The 26,756-nt window shown below is 55.5% G+C and overlaps 1 protein-coding gene across 1 annotated transcript in view; it reads left to right on the top strand.

Annotated features, from left to right (window-relative positions):
- adam15 (ADAM metallopeptidase domain 15) overlaps window positions 1-26,756 on the top strand; it is a 91,811-nt gene that overhangs the window by 35,074 nt on the left and 29,981 nt on the right. Inside the window, exons 10-13 of the mRNA XM_078535421.1 lie at window positions 395-543; window positions 1,878-2,055; window positions 7,545-7,637; window positions 10,232-10,427. Coding sequence (XP_078391547.1) covers window positions 395-543; window positions 1,878-2,055; window positions 7,545-7,637; window positions 10,232-10,427 — 616 coding nt within the window. The remainder of the gene's footprint in view (window positions 1-394; window positions 544-1,877; window positions 2,056-7,544; window positions 7,638-10,231; window positions 10,428-26,756) is intronic.

Raw genomic sequence — 26,756 nt, 5'->3', positions numbered from 1 at the left:
AGAGATAGGGAGGGGGTGTAGGGGCTGGAGGAGGTTACAGAGATAGGGAGGGGTGTAGGGGCTGGAGGAGGTTACAGAGATAGGGAGGGGTGTAGGGGCTGGAGGAGGTTACAGAGATAGGGAGGGGTGTAGGGGCTGGAGGAGGTTACAGAGATAGGGAGGGGTGTAGGGGCTGGAGGAGGTTACAGGGATAGGGAGGGGTGTAGGGGCTGGAGGAGGTTACAGGGATAGGGAGGGGTGTAGGGGCTGGAGGAGGTTACAGGGATAGGGAGGGGTGTAGAGGCTGGAGGAGGTTACAGGGTTAGAGAGGGGGTGTGGTGCTGAGTGTAACGCTGTCTGTGTGTGGAAGGAATGCTGCTCCCCGGATATTGTCTCACGTTGCCGTTTATCCCAGGATCACTCGGTCAGCGTGCTGGGAGTTGCCTCGACTGTGGCTCACGAACTTGGACACAACCTGGGGATCAGTCACGATACGGACGATCGGAAATGCACCTGCCTGAATCCCAAGCGCCTTGGAGGCTGCATTATGGAGCCCTCGACAGGGTGAGACAGCAGAGGGGCTGGGGGGCTGGTACAAAACAAGACAAAGCACTTTGCAAGTTACAAGGTCATGGACCATCAGCTCATGGGTTTAAATTCCCAGTCCAGAGACTTGAGCTCCATAATCAAGGCTGATACTCTCAGTGCCAGTATTCAGAGCACAGACCACACAGAGCGTCAGTCCTGAGGGAAAGCTGCGAAATAGGCCTTGTTCAGGCAATGCACAGGTTCCGAGTTGAAACCTCGCCAAGGCAAGGTGTGAAATCGAATTCAATCAGTTAGAAGCGGCCACCCAGAAATAGGTTATTGTTTTAAATAATTACCTAACCCTGTGTTGTACCTGTCCTGGGAGTGTTTGATGGGGACAGTGTAGAGGGAGCTTTACTCTGTATCTAACCCCGTGCTGTACCTGTCCTGGGAGTGTTTGATGGGGACGGTGTAGAGGGAGCTTTACTCTGTATCTAACCCCGTGCTGTACCTGTCCTGGGAGTGTTTGATGGGGACAGTGTAGAGGGAGCTTTACTCTGTATCTAACCCCGTTCTGTACCTGTCCTGGGAGTGTTTGATGGGGACAGTGTAGAGGGAGCTTTACTCTGTATCTAACCCCGTGCTGTACCTGTCCTGGGAGTGTTTGATGGGGACGGTGTAGAGGGAGATTTACTCTGTATCTAACTCAAGAAAAGGTATGAGCTGAAGGGAGGGAGGGGGTGTTTCACGCTGGTGTAATGGTTGTTCCTGTACTGGTGATTTGGAGACATGGAGTTGAAACCCCATCATTGAATTTATATTCAATTAATTAATAAATCTGGAATATGAGGATTTTCTGGACACCCCCTGTCATGTCACAACCCCAAACCCTCCCACTTAGAGGGAGATGGTGGTTTAGTTATAATGTCACAGGACGAGTAATCCTGAGGCCCAGGCTCTGGGGACCCGGGTTCAAACCCCACCCCCCACCACCCCGGGCGGCTGGTGGGATTTAAATCCGATTAATAAATCTGGGAGTATAAAGCGAGTCTCAGTGACGGTGACCATGACGACCATCATCGATTGTCATAGAACCCCATCGGGGTCACTAATGCCCCCTTTAGGGAGGGAAATCTTCCCTCCTTACCCAGTCTGGCCTACACGTGACTCCAGACCCACAACCACGTGGTCGACTCTCAAACTGCCCCCCCTGAAATGGCCGAGCGAGACCCTCAGTTCCAGGGGGCAATTAGGGACGGGCAATGAATGCTGGTCCCTCCAGCGACGCCCCGATCCCCTGCGTGAATTGTCAGCCTGGTTTTGGGTCAAGGTGTGAAAATGAACGCTCTCCTGTGTCTCTCCCCGTCCAGCTTCCTCCCCGGACAGGCCTTCAGCAGCTGCAGTGAGGATGACCTGCAGAGGAGTTTGAAGCAAGGAGGAGCCATGTGTTTGTTCAACTTCCCGGCTTCCGATCGACTCTTTGGGGGTCAGCGGTGCGGGAACCTGTACGTGGAGCAGGATGAGCAGTGTGACTGCGGCCTGGCTGATGTGAGGAGAACACAGAGATAACCGACCAGACGGCAAACGGTTGTGTCCCGGAGGGGACGAGATAGCGGGTGAATGGGGGCCAGCGCTGCTTTGGCCTTCCACACTGGGGTTGAATGCTTTTACTGAGAAGCAATGGGCAGAAATCTTTACCCCCTCCACCCTCCTGCTGGAGTGTCAGTCGTGACTCAGTGGGCCCCCTGTTGTCTCCGAGTTACGAGGTTCTGGGCTGAAGCCCCACTCCCGAGCACAAAATCCAGGCCGACTCTCCGCAGTGCTGAGGGAGTGCTGCACTGTCGGAGGTGCTGTCTTTCAGATGACACCGATAGTCACTGAATCGCAGAATCTTTACAGTGCAGAAGGAGGCCATTCGGCCCATCGAGTCTGCACCGGCCCTCTGATAGAGCTTTCCCCCTAGTCCCACTCCCCTGCCTTATCCCTGTAACTCTGCACATTCTCTCTTTTCAGGTAGCAATCCAATTCCCTTTTCAATACCGCAATCGAACCTGCCTCCACCACCCTCTCGGGAAGTTTGTTCCAGACTCCAACCACCCTCTGGGTGAAAAACATTTCCTCACATCACATTTACTCCTTTTTGCCAATTATTTTGAATCTGTGCCCCCTAGTTCTTGATGCTCTCTTCAATGGGAACAGTTTCTCACTATTTACCCTGTCCATACCTCTCAGGATCTTGAACACCTCGATCAAGTCTCCCCTCAGCCTCCATTTCTCCAAGGAAAACAGTCCCAACCTCTCCAACCTATCCTCATAGCTACAGTTCTTCATCCCGGGAATCGTTCTTGTGAATCTCCTCTGTACTCTCTCCAACGCCTTCACATCCTTCCTCAGGTATGGTGCCCAGAACTGGGCGCAGTACTCCAGATGAGGCCTAACTAGTGTCTGATACAAGTTCAACATGACCTCCTTATTCTTGTACTCAATGCCCCTATTAATAAAGCCTAAGATACTAGATGCTTTATTAACTGCTCTCTCAACATGCTCTGCCATCTTCAATGACTTATGTACATATACACTGAAGTCTCTATGTTCCTGCACCTCCTTTAGAGTCTCTCCCTTTATTTTACACTCTCTCCACACCCTTCCTGCCAAAATGAATCACCTCACACTTCTCCGCATTGACTTCATCTGCCCAATCCACCAACATGTCCATGTCCTTTTGAAGTTCAAGACTATCCCCATCACAGCTGACAACATTCCCAATCTTCATCTCATCTGCAAATTTTGAAACCATGCCCTGCTCAACACAGTCCAGGAAGGGCAAAAGTCCCAACACTGACCCCTGGGGAACTCCGCTACAAACCTTCCTCCGATCTGAAACACAACCATTCATCACCACTCTCTGTCTCCTGTCACTCAGCCGATTTCTTATCCCAGTGCCTACTTTCCCTTTTATTCCATGAGCTAGAATTGTGCTCATGAGTCTGTTGTGTGGCCCTGTATCAAATGGCTTTTGAAAATCCATATACACCACATCAACAACACTACCCTTATCGACATTCTCTGTCCCTCCTCCAAAACTCCAGCGGGTTAGTTAAACGTGATTTTTCCTTCAAGAATCCATGCTGACTTTTCTTAATTATCCTGCACTTGTCAAAGTGATTATCCCTCTTATCCTGTACTATAGTTTCCAGAAGATTGCCTACCACTGAGGTTTAAATGACTGGTCTGTAGTAGCCGGTTTTATCCTTGCACCCACCCCTTTGTGAACAAGGGTGTAACATTCGCAATTCTCCAGTCCTCTGGCACCTCCCCTGTGTCTAAGGAAGGCTGGAGGGTTATCACTCGTACCTCTGCAATTTCCACTCTCACTTCCCTCAGTGCCTTGGATGCACATCATCTGGTCCAGGTGCCTTACCTATTTTAAGTAAAGATAGCCTTTATAACCCCTCCTTCTCAATTATAAATTCTTCTAGTGTTCCATTTACCTTCTCTCTCACCTCGGCCTGGGTAGCATCACCTTCTTTGTAAAGATGGATGTAAAGTACTCGTTTAACACCTCTGCTACTTCTCCTGCATCCAAATGCAAGTCCCCTTTTTGTCCCGAATTGGCCCTACTCTTTCTTTATAACTACACTGTTATTATTTGCATGCTCGTAGAAGACCTTGGGATTCCCTTTTACGTTCATTGCCAGCCTCTTTTCATGCTCTCTCCTTGCTTTTCTAATTAGTTTCTTCACTTCCCCTCTCGTCCATCTACAATGAGCCTGATTCTCCAATCTGTTTTCTACCTGACATCTGTCGTACACACACTTCTTCCTTTTCACCTTTACCTCTCTCTCTCTCATCATCCAGGCTGCTCCGGATTTATTTCTCCTACCTTTCTCCTTCAAGGGAATGTACCTTGACATTGCCTGCAATACTTTTCCTTTGAAGGTGGCCCATTGTTCAGCCACTGTCTTGTCTGACAACAGTTGATTCCAACTCACTCAGCTCAGATGCATTCCCATCCCATCCAGGTTGGCTTTCCCCCAGTTAATTATCCCGGCTTTGGACTGTTCCCTGTCCTTCCCCATGATGCAATGGTCACTACCCCCTAGAGGTCTCCCGCTGATATTTGATCCACTTGGGCTAACTCATTCCCCAGAACCTGGTCCAGCAGTACCTGCCCTCTTGCTGAACTGGAAACTACTCCTGCAGAAAATGACATTGCAGGAACTCTCACCCCTCTCGTCCTATTGCACGATTCCTATCCCAGTCTGTACTTGGATAACTGAACCCCCCCGTTACCATTAGTCTATAATTCCTGCTCCTCTCTATCATTCCTTGGCAGATTTATTTCTCTGCTCCCCTTCCATCGGCTGGTGGTCCTATAGACGAAACCGATCAATGTGATTCACCATTTTCATTCCTGACCTCTAGCCACAACCATTCGGTCCGTGACCCCCTCTGGAACACCCCCTCCCTCCAGTGCAGTAATGCCATCTTTAATCAACAATACCACTCCACCTCTTCTCCGAAACACCTTGCACCCAGGAATATTTAACACCCAGTCTTACCTTTCTTTGAGCCCGGTCTCTGTTATAGCAATGATATCACGATTCCACTTTTCAACCTGTGCCTGCAGTTCACCAGTTTTACTAACCACACTACGTGCATTCACATACATGTACATTAACCCTGATTTAGTTTCTCTCTTACTTCCCTTCCCCCCGCCCCCCTTACCCTGACCCCATCTAACAGCTTCCTATCGCTTGCTATAATTCAATCAAACTCTCCAAGTGTTCTGTTCACCTTGATATGTCATCGTTTTCAGTTAACACTTCATTATTTCCCACTGCCAATTGTTCTCTGCTCTCTGAATTCCCCCTCAGATTCCCCTCCCCCTGCCAATCGGATATAAAACCCCCACAATAGCACGAGCACACCTCCCCTAGTCCCAGTCCTGTTAAGGTGTAAACCCTCTTGTCCAGGGCCCACCTGCCCCAGAACGGGTTCCAATGCCTCAGAAATCTAAAGCCCTCCCTCCTACTCCATTTCCCCAGCCAAGTGTTAAACTGCTCAGTCTTCCTATTCTTACGCTCCCTAGCACGCGGCACTGGGATTAACCCTGAGATTACTGCTCTTCAGGTCGTGCTTTTGAATTCCCTTCCTAACTCCCTAAAATTTCCTTTCAGGACCTCGTCCCTTTTCCTACCAATGTCATTGGTCCCAATGTGGGCCATGACCTCTGGCTGTTCACCCTGCCCCAAAAGAATGTCCTGCAGCTGCTCAGTGACACCCTTGACCCTGGCACCAGGGAGACAACATACCATCCTGGAGTCACATCTACAGCCACAGAAACGCCTGTCTGTTCCCCAAACTATGCAATCCCTTATCACTAAAGCACCTCCACTCCTCCTCTTCCCCTCCTGTGTAGCTGAGCCGCCTGTGGTGCCACGAACTTGGCTCTTGCTACAGTCCTACAGTCTCGCTCGCCTGTATCCAAAACGGACAAGCGGTTAGAAAGCGTGATAGCCTGTACTACTTGCCTGTTTTTCTACGATATTCTGGCGCTCACTCATTCCCTCTCTGCCTGTGTACCTCTTAGCTGTGGTGTGGCCACCTCTCTAAATGTGCTATCCACATATAATCCTCAGCCTTGGGACTGAGACTGTAGCAAGAGCTAAAGTACTATAGTGGTAGGCGATTCCATAGTTAGGGGAAACAGACGGACTTTTCTGCAGCTGTAGACCACAGTGATTCCAGTTCACCGCTCGAGTTCCGCAACCCGGAGCTCAAGTTCCTGCAGCTGGTGACACTTCCTGCAGATGTGGTCATCTGCATGACTTCCCACAGCCGGCAGGATGCACATTCCAATGGCCGAGCTGCACTGACATACCTTAAACCTTTTATAATGTGTTTGCTACAGTATGGGTATCAGACATAACTTACCTCTCACTGACCACGCGTCTCCTCTGTGCCAAGTCCGGCAAGGTCGATACTTACCAACGAATCAACTTACAGGGACTCCTGTGACATCACTTATAAATTTTATCTGTAAACTCCCGGCTCTTTCTCTCCACTGTTTTCTCGTGTCTCTCTCTCTATTTCTCAGAACTCCTGCTGTTTGATGGGTTCTCTTGTGTTGTTTAGTGAGCTGGATTTAATTACTTTCTTAATTAACTCCGAATAATTCCTATGTATACCACACCTCTTCTTCCCACATGAACCTGATTCGCTACTCACTCGGTCTCCGTCTCACTCAGGCGGAGTTGCCTGTCTCCTTGCGCGCCCCTTAACTGAGGTCCCCGTCTCCCTGCTCGGGTGGACATCCACAATCCCACGGCCACTAAGTTGAAGGAGAGCAGGGGAGAGTTCTCCCCGGTGTCCTGAGGCCAATATCTTATCCCCCAACCAACGTGACTAAAAACAGATGACCTGGGTCTCGTTTTCTGTTTGTGTGATCTTGCTGTGCCCAAATTGCCTGCCGTGTTTCCCTACGTTACAATAGCGACCACAACTCAAGTAGTGCTTCAATGGCTGTGCAACACCCTGGGCTGTTCAGTGGTGGTGAAAGGCGCTATATAAATGAAAACCTCTCTATTTGCCCCTCTCCTCTCCCAAGACGTTCCCTAGAGGGGCCATTCCCCACACAATGAGCTTTGCCGTCTCTTTTTTCCTGGTTGCATTCTGCCGGAACCTGATCCTGGAATGTGCCCGCTTGCTCTTCCCGACCGGAGAGAGACTCCAATCGGATTATTGCCTCCTTTCTCCCTCTCCGTTGCCTCGCCCTCGGGCCCGATGGTGGCTTCCTTCATCTCCGCTCTGGCACCGGGTTGGCTCCTCCGCGATGTATCTTCCCCCTCGACCCTTTAGGAGCTAATTGGGTTTCTGGGTTTATCAGAGGTGGGGTTGAAACGGTGATGGGTCGAACGCCAGTTTGAATTTCTCAGGCCTTCACATCGCCATGGCGACCGGGTAGGCCTCAAAAGCCTTGGCTGACTGACCGATGTCTCCCCTTTCTCTCTCTCTCTCTCTCTCGCCGTGCCCAGGAGTGTACCGATCCTTGCTGCAATGCCACCAGCTGCACACTGGTCCCCGGGGCAGAGTGTTCCTCCGAAGGTGCCTGCTGTGCCAACTGCAAGGTACCAGCCCATCGTTCGTATCCCTTGCGTGTGTGTGTGTGTCGCTGCGCCCGAAGCTGGGCCTAGTCGCTGGAGCGAGGCAGAGTGGACATTGCTGGGATGGCAGCAGTTGCGGTGGGGTGGAGGGAGGGCGGGGTGGAGGGAGGGCGGGGTGGAGGGAGGGCGGGGTGGAGGGAGGGCGGGGTGGAGGGAGGGCGGGGTGGAGGGAGGGCGGGGTGGAGGGAGGGCGGGGTGGAGGGAGGGCGGGGTGGAGGGAGGGCGGGGTGGAGGGAGGGTGCGGAGATGTGGGTGGGTGGGTGCGGGCTGGTGGCGGTGAAGAAAGGGTTAAATCCCGAAGACGGGTCACACAGGCTCAGTGGGAATCTGGAACTCTCCCCCTCCCCAAAAAAGCTGTCGGAGGTGGGGGGGGCGGGGGGAGGGGGTCAATTGGAGATTTCCAAATTAATACCGCAATTTGCGGCATTAATTTATATCAGTTGCTCCTCTTTCAACTACTTTTAGGACCAAGAGGAGGCCATTCAGCCCCTCACGCCCGTTACCCAGGAATAGAAGGAGGCTATTCAGCCCCTCACGCCTGTTGCACAGGAACAGAAGGAGGCCATTCAGCCCCTCACGCCTGTTACACAGGAACAGAAGGAGGCCATTCAGCCCCTCACGCCTGTTATCCAGGAACAGAAGGAGGCCATTCAGCCCCTCACGCCTGTTGCACAGGAACAGAAGGAGGCCATTCAGCCCCTCACGCCTGTTGCACAGGAACAGAAGGAGGCCATTCAGCCCCTCACGCCTGTTACACAGGAACAGAAGGAGGCCATTCAGCCCCTCACGCCTGTTACACAGGAACAGAAGGAGGCCATTCAGCCCCTCACGCCTGTTGCACAGGAACAGAAGGAGGCCATTCAGCCCCTCACGCCTGTTACACAGGAACAGAAGGAGGCCATTCAGCCCCTCACGCCTGTTACACAGGAACAGAAGGAGGCCATTCAGCCCCTCACGCCTGTTACACAGGAACAGAAGGAGGCCATTCAGCCCCTCACGCCTGTTACACAGGAACAGAAGGAGGCCATTCAGCCCCTCACGCCTGTTGCACAGGAACAGAAGGAGGCCATTCAGCCCCTCACGCCTGTTGCACAGGAACAGAAGGAGGCCATTCAGCCCCTCACGCCTGTTACACAGGAACAGAAGGAGGCCATTCAGCCCCTCACGCCTGTTGCACAGGAACAGAAGGAGGCCATTCAGCCCCTCACGCCCGTTACCCAGGAACAGAAGGAGGCCGTTCAGCTCCTAGAACCTGTTCCTCCAATCAGATCACGGCTGGTCTGTATCTTAAACCCATCTGGCCGCCTTGGCTCCATAACCCTTAACCCCCCCTTACCCAACAAAAATCTAAACACCCCTGTTTGGAAATCACCAATTGATCCCCTCCCCCCACCCTCGACAGCTTTTTTTTTTGGGGGGAGAGAGTTCCCGATTCCCGCTCCCCTGTGTGTGTGTGAAGTGCTTCCTGACATCCCCCCTGAACGGGCCTGGCTCCCATTTTAAGCTTCTGCCCCCTTGTTCTGGGCTCCCCACCCCCACCAGAGGAACCAGTTTCTCTCCATCGACCCCATCGAATCCTTTAATCCTCTTAAACGCCCCCCTCGATTCGATCGCCCCTTAAACCTTCCACACTCGAGGGAATACAGACCCAGTCTGTGTGTGACCTGCCCTCGGAGTTTAACCCTTTCAGCCCCGGGATCGTCCTGGTGAATCTGCGCTGACCCCCTCTCCGAGGGTCAATAAATACTTCCTGGGGTGCGGGGGCCAGAGCTGAACAGAGACCCCCTGGCTGGAGAGTCCAGTACACTGGGGGGATGGTGGGCAGGATAAGGGGTTGGCCATTGAGGACAGAGATGAGGAGGAATTTCTTCACTCCGGAGGGTGGTGAATCTGTGGAATTCTCTACCCCAGAGGGTTGTGGATGCTCCGGAGTTGAGTATATTGGAGACAGAGGTGGGTAGATTTTTGGGCCCTCAAGAAGATGAAGGGACGCGGGGAAAGTGGAGATGATTTAGACGATCAGCCATGATCATGTTCAGTGAGGGAGCAGGCTCGAGGGGCCGAATGGCCTAGCTGTACCCCTGTTTCCTTTGGGCCCAGGGGGAGCTCCTCCCAGCTCTTATTCCAATAACGGCCGTGAGGCCCTTTACCTCCACTCGAGAGGGCAGACAGTGACCTCGGCTAAACGTCTCATCCCGAAGGATGGCACTACCACAGTGCGGCGCTCCCTCAGTACTGACCCTCCGACAGTGCGGCACTCCCTCAGTACTGACCCTCCGACAGTGCGGCACTCCCTCAGTACTGACCCTCCGACAGTGCGGCACTCCCTCAGTACTGACCCTCCGACAGTGCGGCATTCCCTCAGTACTGACCCTCCGACAGTGCAGCGCTCCCTCAGTACTGACCCTCCGACAGTGCGGCACTCCCTCAGTACTGACCCTCCGACAGTGCGGCGCTCCCTCAGCACGTGGACTTCCCCCAAGGAAGGACAAAAAAGGACAAGGAAGGAGAGAAGAGGAACATGTTAAAGGAGAGTTTCTGTTACTTTATTTTGACAGTTGAAGGGTGCGGCCAGTGTTTGCCGGCCTCCCCTGGGGGATTGTGACCTGGCTGAACACTGCACCGGAAACTCTCCCTACTGTCCCCCCAACGTCTTCCTCAAGAATGGCTACAGCTGCAACAATGACGGGGCCTACTGCTACAATGGAGCCTGCCTCACCTTCCAGCTGCAGTGTCAGGCCCTCTGGGGTCCAGGTGAGAGTGCGTTAACCCTCTCCAGCCTGACCTCCCATCCCCCATCCCCCCAATCCCCCCATTCTCCCATCCCCCCCATTCTCCCATCCCCCATCCCCCCCACTCCCCCATCCCCCCACTCCCCCCATTCTCCCGTCCCCCCATCCCCCCACTCCCCCCATTCTCCCGTCCCCACAGTCTCCCGTCCCCCCCAGTCTCCCGTCCCCCATCCCCCCCACTCCCCCATCCCCCCACTCCCCCCATTCTCCCATCCCCCATCCCCCCCACTCCCCATCCCCCCACTCCCCCCATTCTCCCGTCCCCCCATCCCCCCACTCCCCCCATTCTCCCGTCCCCACAGTCTCCCGTCCCCCCCAGTCTCCCGTCACCCCATTCTCCCATCACCCATTCTCCCATCCCCCCATCCCCCCCACTCCCCATCCCCCCACTCCCCCCATTCTCCCGTCCCCCCATCCCCCCACTCCCCCCATTCTCCCGTCCCCACAGTCTCCCGTCCCCCCCAGTCTCCCATCCCCCCAGTCCCCCATCCCCCCAGTCTCCCATCCCCCCAGTCTCCCATCCCCCCAGTCTCCCATCCCCCCAGTCTCCCATCACCCCATTCTCCCATCACCCCATTCTCCCATCACCCAGTCTCCCATCCCCCCAGTCCCCCATCCCCCCAGTCCCCCATCCCCCCAGTCCCCCCATCCCCCCAGTCCCCCATCCCCCCAGTCCCCCATCCCCCAGTCCCCCATCCCCCCAGTCCCCCATCCCCCCAGTCCCCCATCCCCCCAGTCCCCCATCCCCCCAGTCCCCCATCCCCCCAGTCCCCCATCCCCCCAGTCCCCCATCCCCCCAGTCCCCCATCCCCCCAGTCCCCCATCCCCCCAGTCCCCCATCCCCCCAGTCCCCCATCCCCCCAGTCCCCCATCCCCCCACTCTCCCATCCACCCATTCCCCCATCGCTCCATTCTCCCATCCCCCCATTCTCCCATCCCCCCCATTCTCCCATCCCCCCCATCCCTCCCATTCTCCCATTTTCCCATCCCCCCCATTCTCCCATCCCCTGATCCCCCCCCATTCTCCCATCCCCCATTCTCCCATCCACCCATCCCCCCAGTCTCCCATCCCCCATCCCCCCAGTCTCCCATCCCCCCACTCTCCCATCCACCCATTCCCCCATTCTCCCATCCCCCCATTCTCCCATCCACCCATCCCCCCAGTCTCCCATCCCCCATCCCCCCAGTCTCCCATCCCCCCACTCTCCCATCCACCCATTCCCCCATTCTCCCATCCCCCCATTCTCCCATCCACCCATCCCCCCAGTCTCCCATCCCCCATCCCCCCAGTCTCCCATCCCCCCACTCTCCCATCCCCCCACTCTCCCATCCCCCCACTCTCACATCCCCCCACTCTCCCATCCCCCCACTCTCCCATCCCCCCACTCTCCCATCCCCCCACTCTCCCATCCCCCCACTCTCCCATCCCCCCACTCTCCCATCCCCCCACTCTCCCATCCCCCCACTCTCCCATCCCCCCACTCTCCCATCCCCCCACTCACCCATCCCCCCACTCTCCCATCCCCCCACTCTCCCATCCCCCCATTCTCCCATTCCCCCATTCTCCCATTCCCCCATTCTCCCATCCCCCCATTCTCCCATCCCCCCATTCTCCCATCCCCCCATTCTCCCATCCCCCCATTCTCCCATCCCCCCATTCTCCCTTCCCCCCATTCTCCCAACCCCCCATTCTCCCATCCCTCCATTCTCCCATCCCCCCCATTCTCCCATCCCCCCCATTCTCCCATCCCCCCCATCCCACCATTCTCCCATTCTCCCATCCCCCCCATTCTCCCATCCCCCCATTCTCCCATCCCCCCATTCTCCCATCCCCCCTATATCTCTGTAACCTCCTCCAGCCCCGACAACTCTTTGAATTATCTATCCTAATTGCCCATTACCTTGTGTTGGTTGGTGAGCAAGTTATAGTTATAGGTTAGGGTGACGGGTGTGTGAGAGTGGGTTAGAGTGACGGGTGTGTGAGAGTGGGTTAGAGTGACGGGTGTGTGAGAGTGGGTTACAGTGACGGGTGTGTGAGAGTGGGTTAGAGTGACGGGTGTGTGAGAGTGGGTTAGAGTGACGGGTGTGTGAGAGTGGGTTAGAGTGGCGGGTGTGTGAGAGTGGGTTAGAGTGACGGGTGTGTGAGAGTGGGTTAGAGTGACGGGTGTGTGAGAGTGGGTTAGAGTGACGGGTGTGTGAGAGTGGGTTAGAGTGACGGGTGTGTGAGAGTGGGTTAGAGTGACGGGTGTGTGAGAGTGGGTTAGAGTGACCGGCGTGTGAGAGTGGGTTACAGTGACGGGTGTGTGAGAGTGGGTTAGAGTGACGGGTGTGTGAGAGTGGGTTAGAGTGGCGGGTGTGTGAGAGTGGGTTAGAGTGACGGGTGTGTGAGAGTGGGTTAGAGTGACGGGTGTGTGAGAGAGGGTTAGAGTGACGGGTGTGTGAGAGTGGGTTAGAGTGACGGGTGTGTGAGAGTGGGTTAGAGCGACGGGTGTGCGACAGTGGGTTACAGTGACGGGTGTGCGACAGTGGGTTACAGTGACGGGTGTGCGACAGTGGGTTACAGTGACGGGTGTGCGACAGTGGGTTAGAGTGACGGGTGTGCGACAGTGGGTTAGAGTGACGGGTGTGCGAGAGTGGGTTAGAGTGACGGGTGGGCGAGAGTGGGTTAGAGTGACGGGTGCGTGAGAGTTGGTTAGAGTGACGGGTGCGTGAGAGTGGGTTAGAGTGACGGGTGCGTGAGAGTGGGTTAGAGTGACGGGTGTGTGAGAGTGGATTAGAGTGACGGGTGTGTGAGAGAGGGTTAGAGTGACGGGTGTGTGAGAGTGGGTTAGAGTGACGGGTGTGTGAGAGTGGGTTAGAGTGACGGGTGTGTGAGAGTGGGTTACAGTGACGGGTGTGTGAGAGTGGGTTAGAGTGACGGGTGTGTGAGAGTGGGTTAGAGTGACGGGTGTGTGAGAGTGGGTTACAGTGACGGGTGTGTGAGAGTGGGTTAGAGTGACGGGTGTGTGAGAGTGGGTTAGAGTGACGGGTGTGTGAGAGTGGGTTAGAGTGACGGGTGTCTGAGAGTGGGTTAGAGTGACGGGTGTGAGAGAGTGGGTTACAGTGACGGGTGTGTGAGAGTGGGTTACAGTGATCGGTGTGTGAGAGTGGGTTACAGTGACGGGTGTGTGAGAGTGGGTTAGAGTGACGGGTGTGTGAGACTGGGTTACAGTGACGGGTGTGTGAGAGTGGGTTACAGTGACGGGTGTGCGACAGTGGGTTACAGTGATGGGTGTGCGACAGTGGGTTACAGTGACGGGTGTGCGACAGTGGGTTACAGTGACGGGTGTGCAACAGTGGGTTACAGTGACGGGTGGGCGAGAGTGGGTTAGAGTGACCGATGCGTGAGAGTTGGTTAGAGTGACGGGTGCGTGAGAGTGGGTTAGAGTGACGGGTGAGTGAGAGTGGGTTAGAGTGACGGGTGTGTGAGAGTTGGTTAGAGTGACGGGTGTGTGAGAGTGGGTTAGATTGACCGGTGTGTGAGAGTGGGTTACAGTGACGGGTGTGTGAGAGTGGGTTACAGTGACGGGTGTGTGAGAGTGGGTTACAGTGACGGGTGTGTGAGAGTGGGTTACAGTGACGGGTGTGTGAGAGCGGGTTAGAGTGACGGGTGTGTGAGAGCGGGTTAGAGTGACGGGTGCGTGAGAGCGGGTTAGAGTGACGGGTGTGTGAGAGTGGGTTAGAGTGACGGGTGTGAGTGAGTAGGTTAGAGTGAAGGGTGTGTGAGAGTGGGTTACAGTGACGGGGGTGGGAGAGTGGGTTAGAGTGACGGGTGTGCGGGAGTGAGTTAGAGTGACGGGTGGGCGAGAGTGGGTTAGAGTGACGGGTGGGTGAGAGTTGGTTAGAGTGACGGGTGCGTGAAAGTGGGTTAGAGTGACGGGTGCGTGAGAGTGGGTTAGAGTGACGGGTGTGTGAGAGTGGGTTAGAGTGACGGATGTGTGAGAGTGGGTTAGAGTGACGGGTGTGTGAGAGTGGGTTAGAGAGACGGGTGTGTGAGAGTGGGTTAGAGTGACGGGTGTGTGAGAGTGGGTTACAGTGACGGGTGTGTGAGAGTGGGTTAGAGTGACGGGTGTGTGAGAGTGGGTTAGAGTGACGGGTGTGTGAGAGTGGGTTAGAGTGACGGGTGTGTGAGAGTGGGTTAGAGTGACGGGTGTGTGAGAGTGGGTTAGAGTGACGGGTGTGTGAGAGTGGGTTAGAGTGACGGGTGTGAGAGAGTGGGTTAGAGTGACGGGTGTGTGAGAGTGGGTTACAGTGACGGGTGTGTGAGAGTGGGTTACAGTGACGGGTGTGTGAGAGTGGGTTAGAGTGACGGGTGTGTGAGACTGGGTTACAGTGACGGGTGTGTGAGAGTGGGTTAGAGTGACGGGTGTGTGAGAGTGGGTTACAGTGACGGGTGTGCGACAGTGGGTTACAGTGACGGGTGTGCGACAGTGGGTTACAGTGACGGGTGTGCGACAGTGGGTTACAGTGACGGGTGTGCGACAGTGGGTTACAGTGACGGGTGGGCGAGAGTGGGTTAGAGTGACGGATGCGTGAGAGTGGGTTAGAGTGACGGATGCGTGAGAGTTGGTTAGAGTGACGGGTGCGTGAGAGTGGGTTAGAGTGACGGGTGCGTGAGAGTGGGTTAGAGTGACGGGTGTGTGAGAGTGGGTTAGAGTGACGGGTGTGTGAGAGTGGGTTACAGTGACGGGTGTGTGAGAGTGGGTTAGAGTGACGGGTGTGTGAGAGTGGGTTAGAGTGACGGGTGTGTGAGAGTGGGTTAGAGTGACGTGTGTGTGAGAGTGGGTTACAGTGACGGGTGTGTGAGAGTGGGTTACAGTGACGGGTGTGTGAGAGTGGGTTACAGTGACGGGTGTGCGACAGTGGGTTACAGTGACGGGTGTGCGACAGTGGGTTACAGTGACGGGTGTGCGACAGTGGGTTACAGTGACGGGTGTGCGACAGTGGGTTAGAGTGACGGGTGTGCGAGAGTGGGTTAGAGTGACGGGTGGGCGAGAGTGGGTTAGAGTGACGGGTGCGTGAGAGTTGGTTAGAGTGACGGGTGCGTGAGAGTGGGTTAGAGTGACGGGTGCGTGAGAGTGGGTTAGAGTGACGGGTGTGTGAGAGTGGGTTAGAGTGATGGGTGTGTGAGAGAGGGTTAGAGTGACGGGTGTGTGAGAGTGGGTTAGAGTGACGGGTGTGTGAGAGTGGGTTATAGTGACGGGTGTGTGAGAGTGGGTTAGAGTGACGGGTGTGTGAGAGTGGGTTAGAGTGACGGGTGTGTGAGAGTGGGTTACAGTGACGGGTGTGTGAGAGTGGGTTAGAGTGACGGGTGTGTGAGAGTGGGTTAGAGTGACGGGTGCGTGAGAGTGGGTTAGAGTGACGGGTGTGTGAGAGTGGGTTAGAGTGACGGGTGTGTGAGCGTGGGTTAGAGTGACGGGTGTGTGAGAGTGGGTTAGAGTGACGGGTGTCTGAGAGTGGGTTAGAGTGACGGGTGTGAGAGAGTGGGTTACAGTGACGGGAGTGTGAGAGTGGGTTACAGTGATCGGTGTGTGAGAGTGGGTTACAGTGACGGGTGTGTGAGAGTGGGTTAGAGTGACGGGTGTGTGAGACTGGGTTACAGTGACGGGTGTGTGAGAGTGGGTTAGAGTGACGGGTGTGTGAGAGTGGGTTACAGTGACGAGTGTGTGAGAGTGGGTTACAGTGACGGGTGTGCGAAAGTGGGTTACAGTGACGGGTGTGCGACAGTGGGTTACAGTGACGGGTGTGCGACAGTGGGTTACAGTGACGGGTGTGCAACAGTGGGTTACAGTGACGGGTGGGCGAGAGTGGGTTAGAGTGACCGATGCGTGAGAGTTGGTTAGAGTGACGGGTGCGTGAGAGTGGGTTAGAGTGACGGGTGCGTGAGAGTGGGTTAGAGTGACGGGTGTGTGAGAGTTGGTTAGAGTGACGGGTGTGTGAGAGTGGGTTAGATTGACGGGTGTGAGTGAGTAGGTTAGAGTGACGGGTGTGTGAGAGTGGGTTACAGTGACGGGTGTGGGAGAGTGGGTTAGAGTGACGGGTGTGCGGGAGTGGGTTAGAGTGACGGGTGCGTGAGAGTGGGTTAGAGTGACGGGTGTGTGAGAGTTGGTTAGAGTGACGGGTGTGTGAGAGTGGGTTAGATTGACGGGTGTGAGTGAGTAGGTTAGAGTGACGGGTGTGTGAGAGTGGGTTACAGTGACGGGTGTGGGAGAGTGGGTTAGAGTGACGGGTGTGCGGGAGTGGGTTAGAGTGACGGGTGGGCGAGAGTGGGTTAGAGTGACGGGTGGGTGAGAGTTGGTTAGAGTGACGGGTGCGTGAGAGTGGGTTAGAGTGACGGGTGCGTGAGAGTGGGTTAGAGTGACGGGTGTGTGAGAGTGGGTTAGAGTGACGGGTGTGTGTGAGTGGGTTAGAGTGACGGGTGTGTGAGAGTGGGTTAGAGTGACGGGTGTGTGAGAGTGGTTTAGAGTGACGGGTGTGTGAGAGTGGGTTAGAGTGACGGGTGTGTGAGAGTGGGTTAGATTGACGGGTGTGTGAGAGTGGGTTAGAGTGACGGGTGTGTGAGAGTGGGTTAGAGTGACGGGTGTGTGAGTGGGTTAGAGTGACGGGTGTGTGAGAGTGGGTTAGGGTGACGGGTGTGTGAGAGTGGGTTAGAGTGACGGGTGTGTGAGAGTGGGTTAGAGTGACGGGTGTGTGAGAGTGGGTTAGAGTGACGGGTGTGTGAGAGTGGGTTAGAGTGAAGGGTGTCTGAGAGTGGGTTAGAGTGACGGGTGTGAGAGAGTGGGTTACAGTGACGGGTGTGTGAGAGTGGGTTACAGTGATCGGTGTGTGAGAGTGGGTTAGAGTGACGGGTGTGTGAGAGTGGGTTAGAGTGACGGGTGTGTGAGACTGGGTTACAGTGACGGGTGTGTGAGAGTGGGTTAGAGTGATGGGTGTGTGAGAGTGGGTTAGAGTGACGGGTGTGTGAGAGTGGGTTACAGTGACGGGTGTGCGACAGTGGGTTACAGTGATGGGTGTGCGACAGTGGGTTACAGTGACCGGTGTGCGACAGTGGGTTACAGTGACGGGTGTGCGACAGTGGGTTACAGGGACGGGTGTGCGACAGTGGGTTACAGTGACGGGTGTGCGACAGTGGGTTACAGTGACGGGTGTGCGACAGTGGCTTACAGTGACGGGTGTGCGTCAGTGGGATACAGTGACGGGTGTGCGAGAGTGGGTTAGAGTGACGGGTGGGCGAGAGTGGGTTAGAGTGACGGGTGCATGAGTGTTGGTTAGAGTGACGGGTGCGTGAGAGTGGGTTAGAGTGATGGGTGCGTGAGAGTTGGTTAGAGTGACGGGTGCGTCAGAGTGGGTTAGAGTGATGGGTGCGTGAGAGTTGGTTAGAGTGACGGGTGCGTGAGAGTGGGTTAGAGTGACCGGTGTGTGAGAGTGGGTTAGAGTGACGGGTGTGTGAGAGTGGATTAGAGTGACGGGTGTGTGAGAGTGGGTTAGAGCGACGGGTGTGTGAGAGTGGGTTACAGTGACGGGTGTGTGAGAGTGGGTTACAGTGACGGGTGTGTGAGAGTGGGTTACAGTGACGGGTGTGTGAGAGTGGGTTAGAGTGACGGGTGTTTGAGAGTGGGTTAGAGTGACGGGTGTGTGAGAGTGGGTTAGAGTGACGGGTGTGTGAGAGTGGGTTAGAGTGACGGGTGTGTGAGAGTGGGTTAGAGTGACGGGTGTGAGAGAGTGGGTTACAGTGACGGGTGTGTGAGAGTGGGTTACAGTGATCGGTGTGTGAGAGTGGGTTACAGTGACGGGTGTGTGAGAGTGGGTTAGAGTGACGGGTGTGTGAGACTGGGTTACAGTGACGCGTGTGTGAGAGTGGGTTAGATTGACGGGTGCGTGAGAGTGGTTTAGAGTGACGGGTGTGTGAGAGTGGGTTAGAGTGACGGGTGTGTGAGAGTGGTTTACAGTGACGGGTGCGTGAGAGTGGGTTAGAGTGACTGGTGTGTGAGCTTGGGTTACAGTGACGGGTGTGTGAGAGTGGGTTACAGTGACGGTTGTGCGACAGTGGGTTACAGTGACGCGTGTGCGACAGTGGGTTACAGTGACGGGTGTGCGACAGCGGGTTACAGTGACGGGTGTGCGACAGTGGGTTACAGTGACTGTTGGGCGAGAGTGGGTTAGAGTGACGGATGCGTGAGAGTTGGTTAGAGTGTCGGGTGCGTCAGAGTGGGTTAGAGTGACGGGTGCGTGAGAGTGGGTTAGAGTGACGGGTGTGTGAGAGTGGGTTATGGTGACGGGTGTGTGAGAGTGGGTTAGGGTGACGGGTGTGTGAGAGTGGGTTAGAGTGACGGGTGTGGGAGAGTGGGTTAGAGTGACGGGTGTGCGGGAGTGGGTTAGGGTGACGGGTGTGTGAGAGTGAGTTAGAGTGACGGGTGTGTGAGAGTGGGTTAGAGTGACGGGTGTGTGAGAGTGGGTTAGAGTGACGGGTGTGTGAGAGTGGGTTAGAGTGACGGGTGTGTGAGAGTGGGTTACAGTGACGGGTGCGTGAGAGTGGGTTAGAGTGACTGGTGTGTGAGCATGGGTTACAGTGACGGGTGTGTGAGAGTGGGTTACAGTGACGGTTGTGCGACAGTGGGTTACAGTGACGCGTGTGCGACAGTGGGTTACAGTGACGGGTGTGCGACAGCGGGTTACAGTGACGGGTGTGCGACAGTGGGTTACAGTGACTGTTGGGCGAGAGTGGGTTAGAGTGACGGATGCGTGAGAGTTGGTTAGAGTGACGGGTGCGTCAGAGTGGGTTAGAGTGACGGGTGCGTGAGAGTGGGTTAGAGTGACGGGTGTGTGAGAGTGGGTTATGGTGACGGGTGTGTGAGAGTGGGTTAGGGTGACGGGTGTGTGAGAGTGGGTTAGAGTGACGGGTGTGGGATAGTGGGTTAGAGTGACGGGTGTGCGGGAGTGGGTTAGGGTGACGGGTGTGTGAGAGTGAGTTAGAGTGACGGGTGTGTGAGAGTGGGTTAGAGTGACGGGTGTGTGAGAGTGGGTTAGAGTGACGGGTGTGTGAGAGTGGGTTAGAGTGACGGGTGTGTGAGAGTGGGTTAGAGTGACGGGTGTGTGAGAGTGGGTTAGAGTGACGGGTGTGTGAGAGTGGGTTAGAGTGACGGGTGTGTGAGAGTGGGTTAGATTGACGTGTTTGTGAGAGTGGGTTAGAGTGACGGGTGTGTGAGAGTGGGTTATAGTGACGGGTGTGCGAGAGTGGGTTAGAGTGACGGGTGTGCGAGAGTGGGTTAGAGTGACGGGTGAGCGAGAGTGGGTTAGAGTGACGGGTGCGTGAGAGTGTGTTAGAGTGACGTGTGTGAGAGAGTGGGTTAGAGTGACGGGTGTGTGAGAGTGGGTTAGAGTGGCGGGTGTGTGAGAGTGGGTTAGAGTGACGGGTGTGTGAGAGTGTGTTAGAGTGACGGGTGTGTGAGAGTGCGTTACAGTGACGGGTGTGTGAGAGTGGGTTACAGTGACGGGTGTGTGAGAGTGGGTTACAGTGACGGGTGTGTGAGAGTGTGTTAGAGTGACGGGTGTGTGAGAGTGGGTTAGAGTGACGGGTGTGTGAGAGTGGGTTAGAGTGACGGGTGTGTGACAGTGGGTTAGAGTGACGGGTGTGTGAGAGTGGGTTAGAGTGACGGGTGTGAGTGAGTGGGTTAGAGTGACGGGTGTGTGAGAGTGGGTTACAGTGATCGGTGTGTGAGAGTGGGTTACAGTGACGGGTGTGGGAGAGTGGGTTAGAGTGACGGGTGTGTGAGAGTGGGTTACAGTGACGGGTGTGTGAGAGTGGGTTACAGTGATCGGTGTGTGAGAGTGGGTTACAGTGACGGGTGTGGGAGAGTGGGTTAGAGTGACGGGTGTGTGAGACTGGGTTAGAGTGACGGGTGTGTGAGAGTGGGTTACAGTGACGGGTGTGCGACAGTGGGTTACAGTGACGGGTGTGCGACAGTGGGTTAGAGTGACGGGTGTGCGACAGTGGGTTACAGTGACGGGTGCGTGAGAGTGGGTTAGAGTGACGGGTGCGTGAGAGTGGGTTAGAGTGACGGGTGCGTGAGAGTGGGTTAGAGTGACGGGTGTGTGAGAGTGGGTTAGAGTGACGGGTGTGTGAGAGTGGGTTAGAGTGACGGGTGTGTGAGAGTGGGTTAGAGTGACGGGTGTGTGAGAGTGGGTTACAGTGATGGGTGTGTGAGAGTGGGTTAGAGTGACGGGTGTGTGAGAGTGGGTTAGAGTGACGGGTGTGTGAGAGTGGGTTAGAGTGACGGGTGTGTGAGAGTGGGTTAGAGTGACGGGTGTGTGAGAGTGGGTTAGAGTGACGGGTGTGTGAGAGTGGGTTAGAGTGACGGGACTGAGAGAGTGGGTTAGAGTGACCGGTGTGTGAGAGTGGGTTACAGTGACCGGTGTGTGAGAGTGGGTTACAGTGACGGGTGTGTGAGAGTGGGTTAGAGTGACGGGTGTGTGAGACTGGGTTACAGTGACGGGTGTTTGAGAGTGGGTTAGATTGACGGGTGTGTGAGAGTGGGTTAGATTGACGGGTGTGTGAGAGTGGGTTAGAGTGACGGGTGTGTGAGAGTGGGTTAGAGTGACGGGTGTGTGAGTGGGTTACAGTGACGGGTTTGTGAGAGCGGGTTACAGTGACGGGTGTGTGAGAGCGGGTTAGAGTGACGGTTGTGTGAGAGCGGGTTAGAGTGACGGGTGTGTGAGAGCGGGTTAGAGTGACGGGTGTGCGAGAGTGGGTTAGAGTGACCGGTGTGAGTGAGTAGGTTGGAGTGACGGGTGTGTGAGACTGGGTTACAGTGACGGGTGTGTGAGAGTGGGTTACAGTGACGGGTGTGGGAGAGTGGGTTAGAGTGACGGGTGTGCGGCAGTGGGTTAGAATGACGGGTGTGTGAGAGTGGGTAAGAGTGACGGGTGTGTGAGAGTGGGTTAGAGTGACGGGTGTGTGAGAGTGGGTTAGAGTGACGGGTGTGCGAGAGTGGGTTAGTGTGAGCAGGGTGTGTGAGAGTGGGTTAGAGTGACGGGTGTGTGAGAGTGGGTTACAGTGACGGGTGTGTGAGAGTGGGTTACAGTGATCGGTGTGTGAGAGTGGGTTACAGTGACGGGTGTGTGAGACTGGGTTAGAGTGACGGGTGTGTGAGACTGGGTTAGAGTGACGGGTGTGTGAGTGTGGTTTAGAGTGACGGGTGTGTGAGAGTGGGTTACAGTGACGGGTGTGCGACAGTAGGTTACAGTGACGGGTGTGCGACAGTGGGTTACAGTGACGGGTGTGCGCCAGTGGGTTACAGTGACGGGTGGGCGAGAGTGGGTTAGAGTGACGGATGCGTGAGAGTTGGTTAGAGTGACGGGTGCGTGAGAGTGGGTTAGAGTGACGGGTGCGTGAGAGTGGGTTAGAGTGACGGGTGTATGAGAGTGGGTTAGAATGACGGGTGCGTGAGAGTGGGTTAGAGTGACGGGTGCGTGAGAGTGGGTTAGAGTGACGGGTGTGTGAGAGTGGGTTAGAGTGACGGGTGTGTGAGAGTGGGTTAGAGTGACGTGTGTGTGAGAGTGGGTTAGAGTGACGGGTGTGTGAGAGTGGGTTAGAGTGACGGGTGTGTGAGAGTGGGTTAGAGTGACGGGTGTGTGAGAGTGGGTTAGAGTGACGGGTGTGTGAGAGTGGATTAGAGTGACGGGTGTGTGAGAGTGGATTAGAGTGACGGGTGTGTGAGAGTGGGTTAGAGTGACGGGTGTGAGAGAGTGGGTTACAGTGACGGGTGTGTGAGAGTGGGTTACAGTGAACGGTGTGTGAGAGTGGGTTACAGTGACGGGTGTGTGAGAGTGGGTTAGAGTGACGGGTGTGTGAGACTGGGTTACAGTGACGGGTGTGTGAGAGTGGGTTAGATTGACGGGTGTGTGAGAGAGGGTTACAGTGACGGGTGTGCGAGAGTGGGTTACAGTGACGGGTGTGCGACAGTGGGTTACGGTGACGGGTGTGTGACAGTGGGTTACGGTGACGGGTGTGCGAGAGTGGGTTAGAGTGACGGGTGGGCGAGAGTGGGTTAGATTGACGGATGCCTGAGAGTTGGTTAGAGTGACGGGTGCGTGAGAGTGGGTTATAGTGACGGGTGCGTGAGAGTGGGTTAGAGTGACGGGTGTGTGAGAGTGGGTTAGAGTGACGGGTGCGTGAGAGTGGGTTAGAGTGACGGGTGTGTGAGAGTGGGTTAGAGTGACGGGTGTGTGAGAGTGGTTTAGACTGACGGGTGTGTGAGAGTGGGTTACAGTGACGGGTGTGTGAGAGTGGGTTACAGTGACGGGTGTGTGAGAGTGGGTTACAGTGACGGGTGTGTGAGAGCGGGTTAGAGTGACGGGTGTGTGAGAGCGGGTTAGAGTGACGGGTGTGTGAGAGTGGGTTAGAGTGACGGGTGTGTGAGAGTGGGTTGGAGTGACGGGTGTGAGAGAGTGGGTTACAGTGACGGGTGTGTGAGAGTGGGTTACAGTGATCGGTGTGTGAGAGTGGGTTACAGTGACGGGTGTGGGAGAGTGGGTTAGAGTGACGGGTGTGTGAGACTGGGTTAGAGTGACGGGTGTGTGAGAGTGGGTTACAGTGATCGGTGTGTGTGAGTGGGTTACAGTGACGGGTGTGGGAGAGTGGGTTAGAGTGACGGGTGTGTGAGACTGGGTTAGAGTGACGGGTGTGTGAGAGTGGGTTAGAGTGACGGGTGTGTGAGAGTGGGTTAGTGACGGGTGTGTGAGAGTGGGTTAGAGTGACGGGTGTGAGAGAGTGGGTTAGAGTGACGGTTGTGTGAGAGTGGGTTACAGTGATCGGTGTGTGAGAGTGGGTTACAGTGACGGGTGTGTGAGAGTGGGTTAGAGTGACGGCTGCGTGAGACTGGGTTAGAGTGACGGGTGTGTGAGAGTGGGTTAGAGTGACGGGTGTGTGAGAGTGGGTTAGAGTGACGGGTGTGTGAGAGTGGGTTACAGTGACGGGTTTGTGAGAGTGGGTTAGAGTGACGGGTGCGTGAGAGTGGGTTAGAGTGACGGGTGTATGAGAGTGGGTTAGAGTGACGGGTGTGTGAGAGTGGGTTAGAGTGACGGGTGTGTGAGAGTGGGTTAGAGTGACCGGTGTGTGAGTGGGTTACAGTGACGGGTTTGTGAGAGTGGGTTACAGTGACGGGTGTGTGAGAGCGGGTTAGAGTGACGGGTGTGTGAGAGCGGGTTAGAGTGACGGGTGTGTGAGAGCGGGTTAGAGTGACGGGTGTGCGAGAGTGGGTTAGAGTGACCGGTGTGAGTGAGTAGGTTGGAGTGACGGGTGTGTGAGACTGGGTTACAGTGACGGGTGTGTGAGAGTGGGTTACAGTGACGGGTGTGGGAGATTGGGTTAGAGTGACGGGTGTGCGGCAGTGGGTTAGAATGACGGGTGTGTGAGAGTGGGTAAGAGTGACGGGTGTGTGAGAGTGGGTTAGAGTGACGGGTGTGTGAGAGTGGGTTAGAGTGACGGGTGTGCGAGAGTGGGTTAGTGTGAGCAGGGTGTGTGAGAGTGGGTTAGAGTGACGGGTGTGTGAGAGTGGGTTACAGTGACGGGTGTGTGAGAGTGGGTTACAGTGATCGGTGTGTGAGAGTGGGTTACAGTGACGGGTGTGTGAGACTGGGTTAGAGTGACGGGTGTGTGAGACTGGGTTAGAGTGACGGGTGTGTGAGAGTGGTTTAGAGTGACGGGTGTGTGAGAGTGGGTTACAGTGACGGGTGTGCGACAGTAGGTTACAGTGACGGGTGTGCGACAGTGGGTTACAGTGACGGGTGTGCGCCAGTGGGTTACAGTGACGGGTGGGCGAGAGTGGGTTAGAGTGACGGATGCGTGAGAGTTGGTTAGAGTGACGGGTGCGTGAGAGTGGGTTAGAGTGACGGGTGCGTGAGAGTGGGTTAGAGTGACGGGTGTATGAGAGTGGGTTAGGGTGACGGGTGTGTGAGAGTGGGTTAGAGTGACGGGTGCGTGAGAGTGGGTTAGAGTGACGGGTGTGTGAGAGTGGGTTACAGTGACGGGTGTGTGAGAGTGGGTTAGAGTGACGTGTGTGTGAGAGTGGGTTAGAGTGACGGGTGTGTGAGAGTGGGTTAGAGTGACGGGTGTGTGAGAGTGGGTTAGAGTGACGGGTGTGTGAGAGTGGGTTAGAGTGACGGGTGTGTGAGAGTGGATTAGAGTGACGGGTGTGTGAGAGTGGGTTAGAGTGACGGGTGTGAGAGAGTGGGTTACAGTGACGGGTGTGTGAGAGTGGGTTACAGTGACCGGTGTGTGAGAGTGGGTTACAGTGACGGGTGTGTGAGAGTGGGTTAGAGTGACGGGTGTGTGAGACTGGGTTACAGTGACGGGTGTGTGAGAGTGGGTTAGATTGACGGGTGTGTGAGAGAGGGTTACAGTGACGGGTGTGTGAGAGTGGGTTAGAGTGACGGGTGTGTGAGAGTGGGTTAGAGTGACGGGTGTGTGAGAGTGGGTTACAGTGATGGGTGTGTGAGAGTGGGTTAGAGTGACGGGTGTGTGAGAGTGGGTTAGAGTGACGGGTGTGTGAGAGTGGGTTAGAGTGACGGGTGTGTGAGAGTGGGTTAGAGTGACGGGTGTGTGAGAGTGGGTTAGAGTGACGGGTGTGTGAGAGTGGGTTAGAGTGACGGGACTGAGAGAGTGGGTTAGAGTGACGGGTGTGTGAGAGTGGGTTACAGTGACCGGTGTGTGAGAGTGGGTTACAGTGACGGGTGTGTGAGAGTGGGTTAGAGTGACGGGTGTGTGAGACTGGGTTACAGTGACGGGTGTTTGAGAGTGGGTTAGATTGACGGGTGTGTGAGAATGGGTTAGATTGACGGGTGTGTGAGAGTGGGTTAGAGTGACGGGTGTGTGAGAGTGGGTTAGAGTGACGGGTGTGTGAGTGGGTTACAGTGACGGGTTTGTGAGAGCGGGTTACAGTGACGGGTGTGTGAGAGCGGGTTAGAGTGACGGTTGTGTGAGAGCGGGTTAGAGTGACGGGTGTGTGAGAGCGGGTTAGAGTGACGGGTGTGCGAGAGTGGGTTAGAGTGACCGGTGTGAGTGAGTAGGTTGGAGTGACGGGTGTGTGAGACTGGGTTACAGTGACGGGTGTGTGAGAGTGGGTTACAGTGACGGGTGTGGGAGAGTGGGTTAGAGTGACGGGTGTGCGGCAGTGGGTTAGAATGACGGGTGTGTGAGAGTGGGTAAGAGTGACGGGTGTGTGAGAGTGGGTTAGAGTGACGGGTGTGTGAGAGTGGGTTAGAGTGACGGGTGTGCGAGAGTGGGTTAGTGTGAGCAGGGTGTGTGAGAGTGGGTTAGAGTGACGGGTGTGTGAGAGTGGGTTACAGTGACGGGTGTGTGAGAGTGGGTTACAGTGATCGGTGTGTGAGAGTGGGTTACAGTGACGGGTGTGTGAGACTGGGTTAGAGTGACGGGTGTGTGAGACTGGGTTAGAGTGACGGGTGTGTGAGTGTGGTTTAGAGTGACGGGTGTGTGAGAGTGGGTTACAGTGACGGGTGTGCGACAGTAGGTTACAGTGACGGGTGTGCGACAGTGGGTTACAGTGACGGGTGTGCGCCAGTGGGTTACAGTGACGGGTGGGCGAGAGTGGGTTAGAGTGACGGATGCGTGAGAGTTGGTTAGAGTGACGGGTGCGTGAGAGTGGGTTAGAGTGACGGGTGCGTGAGAGTGGGTTAGAGTGACGGGTGTATGAGAGTGGGTTAGAGTGACGGGTGTGTGAGAGTGGGTTAGAGTGACGGGTGCGTGAGAGTGGGTTAGAGTGACGGGTGTGTGAGAGTGGGTTACAGTGACGGGTGTGTGAGAGTGGGTTAGAGTGACGTGTGTGTGAGAGTGGGTTAGAGTGACGGGTGTGTGAGAGTGGGTTAGAGTGACGGGTGTGTGAGAGTGGGTTAGAGTGACGGGTGTGTGAGAGTGGGTTAGAGTGACGGGTGTGTGAGAGTGGATTAGAGTGACGGGTGTGTGAGAGTGGGTTAGAGTGACGGGTGTGAGAGAGTGGGTTACAGTGACGGGTGTGTGAGAGTGGGTTACAGTGAACGGTGTGTGAGAGTGGGTTACAGTGACGGGTGTGTGAGAGTGGGTTAGAGTGACGGGTGTGTGAGACTGGGTTACAGTGACGGGTGTGTGAGAGTGGGTTAGATTGACGGGTGTGTGAGAGAGGGTTACAGTGACGGGTGTGCGAGAGTGGGTTACAGTGACGGGTGTGCGACAGTGGGTTACAGTGACGGGTGTGCGACA

This window comes from Cetorhinus maximus, unplaced genomic scaffold (assembly GCF_964194155.1).
Source record: "Cetorhinus maximus unplaced genomic scaffold, sCetMax3.hap1.1 HAP1_SCAFFOLD_452, whole genome shotgun sequence".
Lineage (NCBI taxonomy): Eukaryota > Metazoa > Chordata > Chondrichthyes > Lamniformes > Cetorhinidae > Cetorhinus > Cetorhinus maximus.
This window is presented reverse-complemented; position numbering and strand designations above follow the sequence as displayed.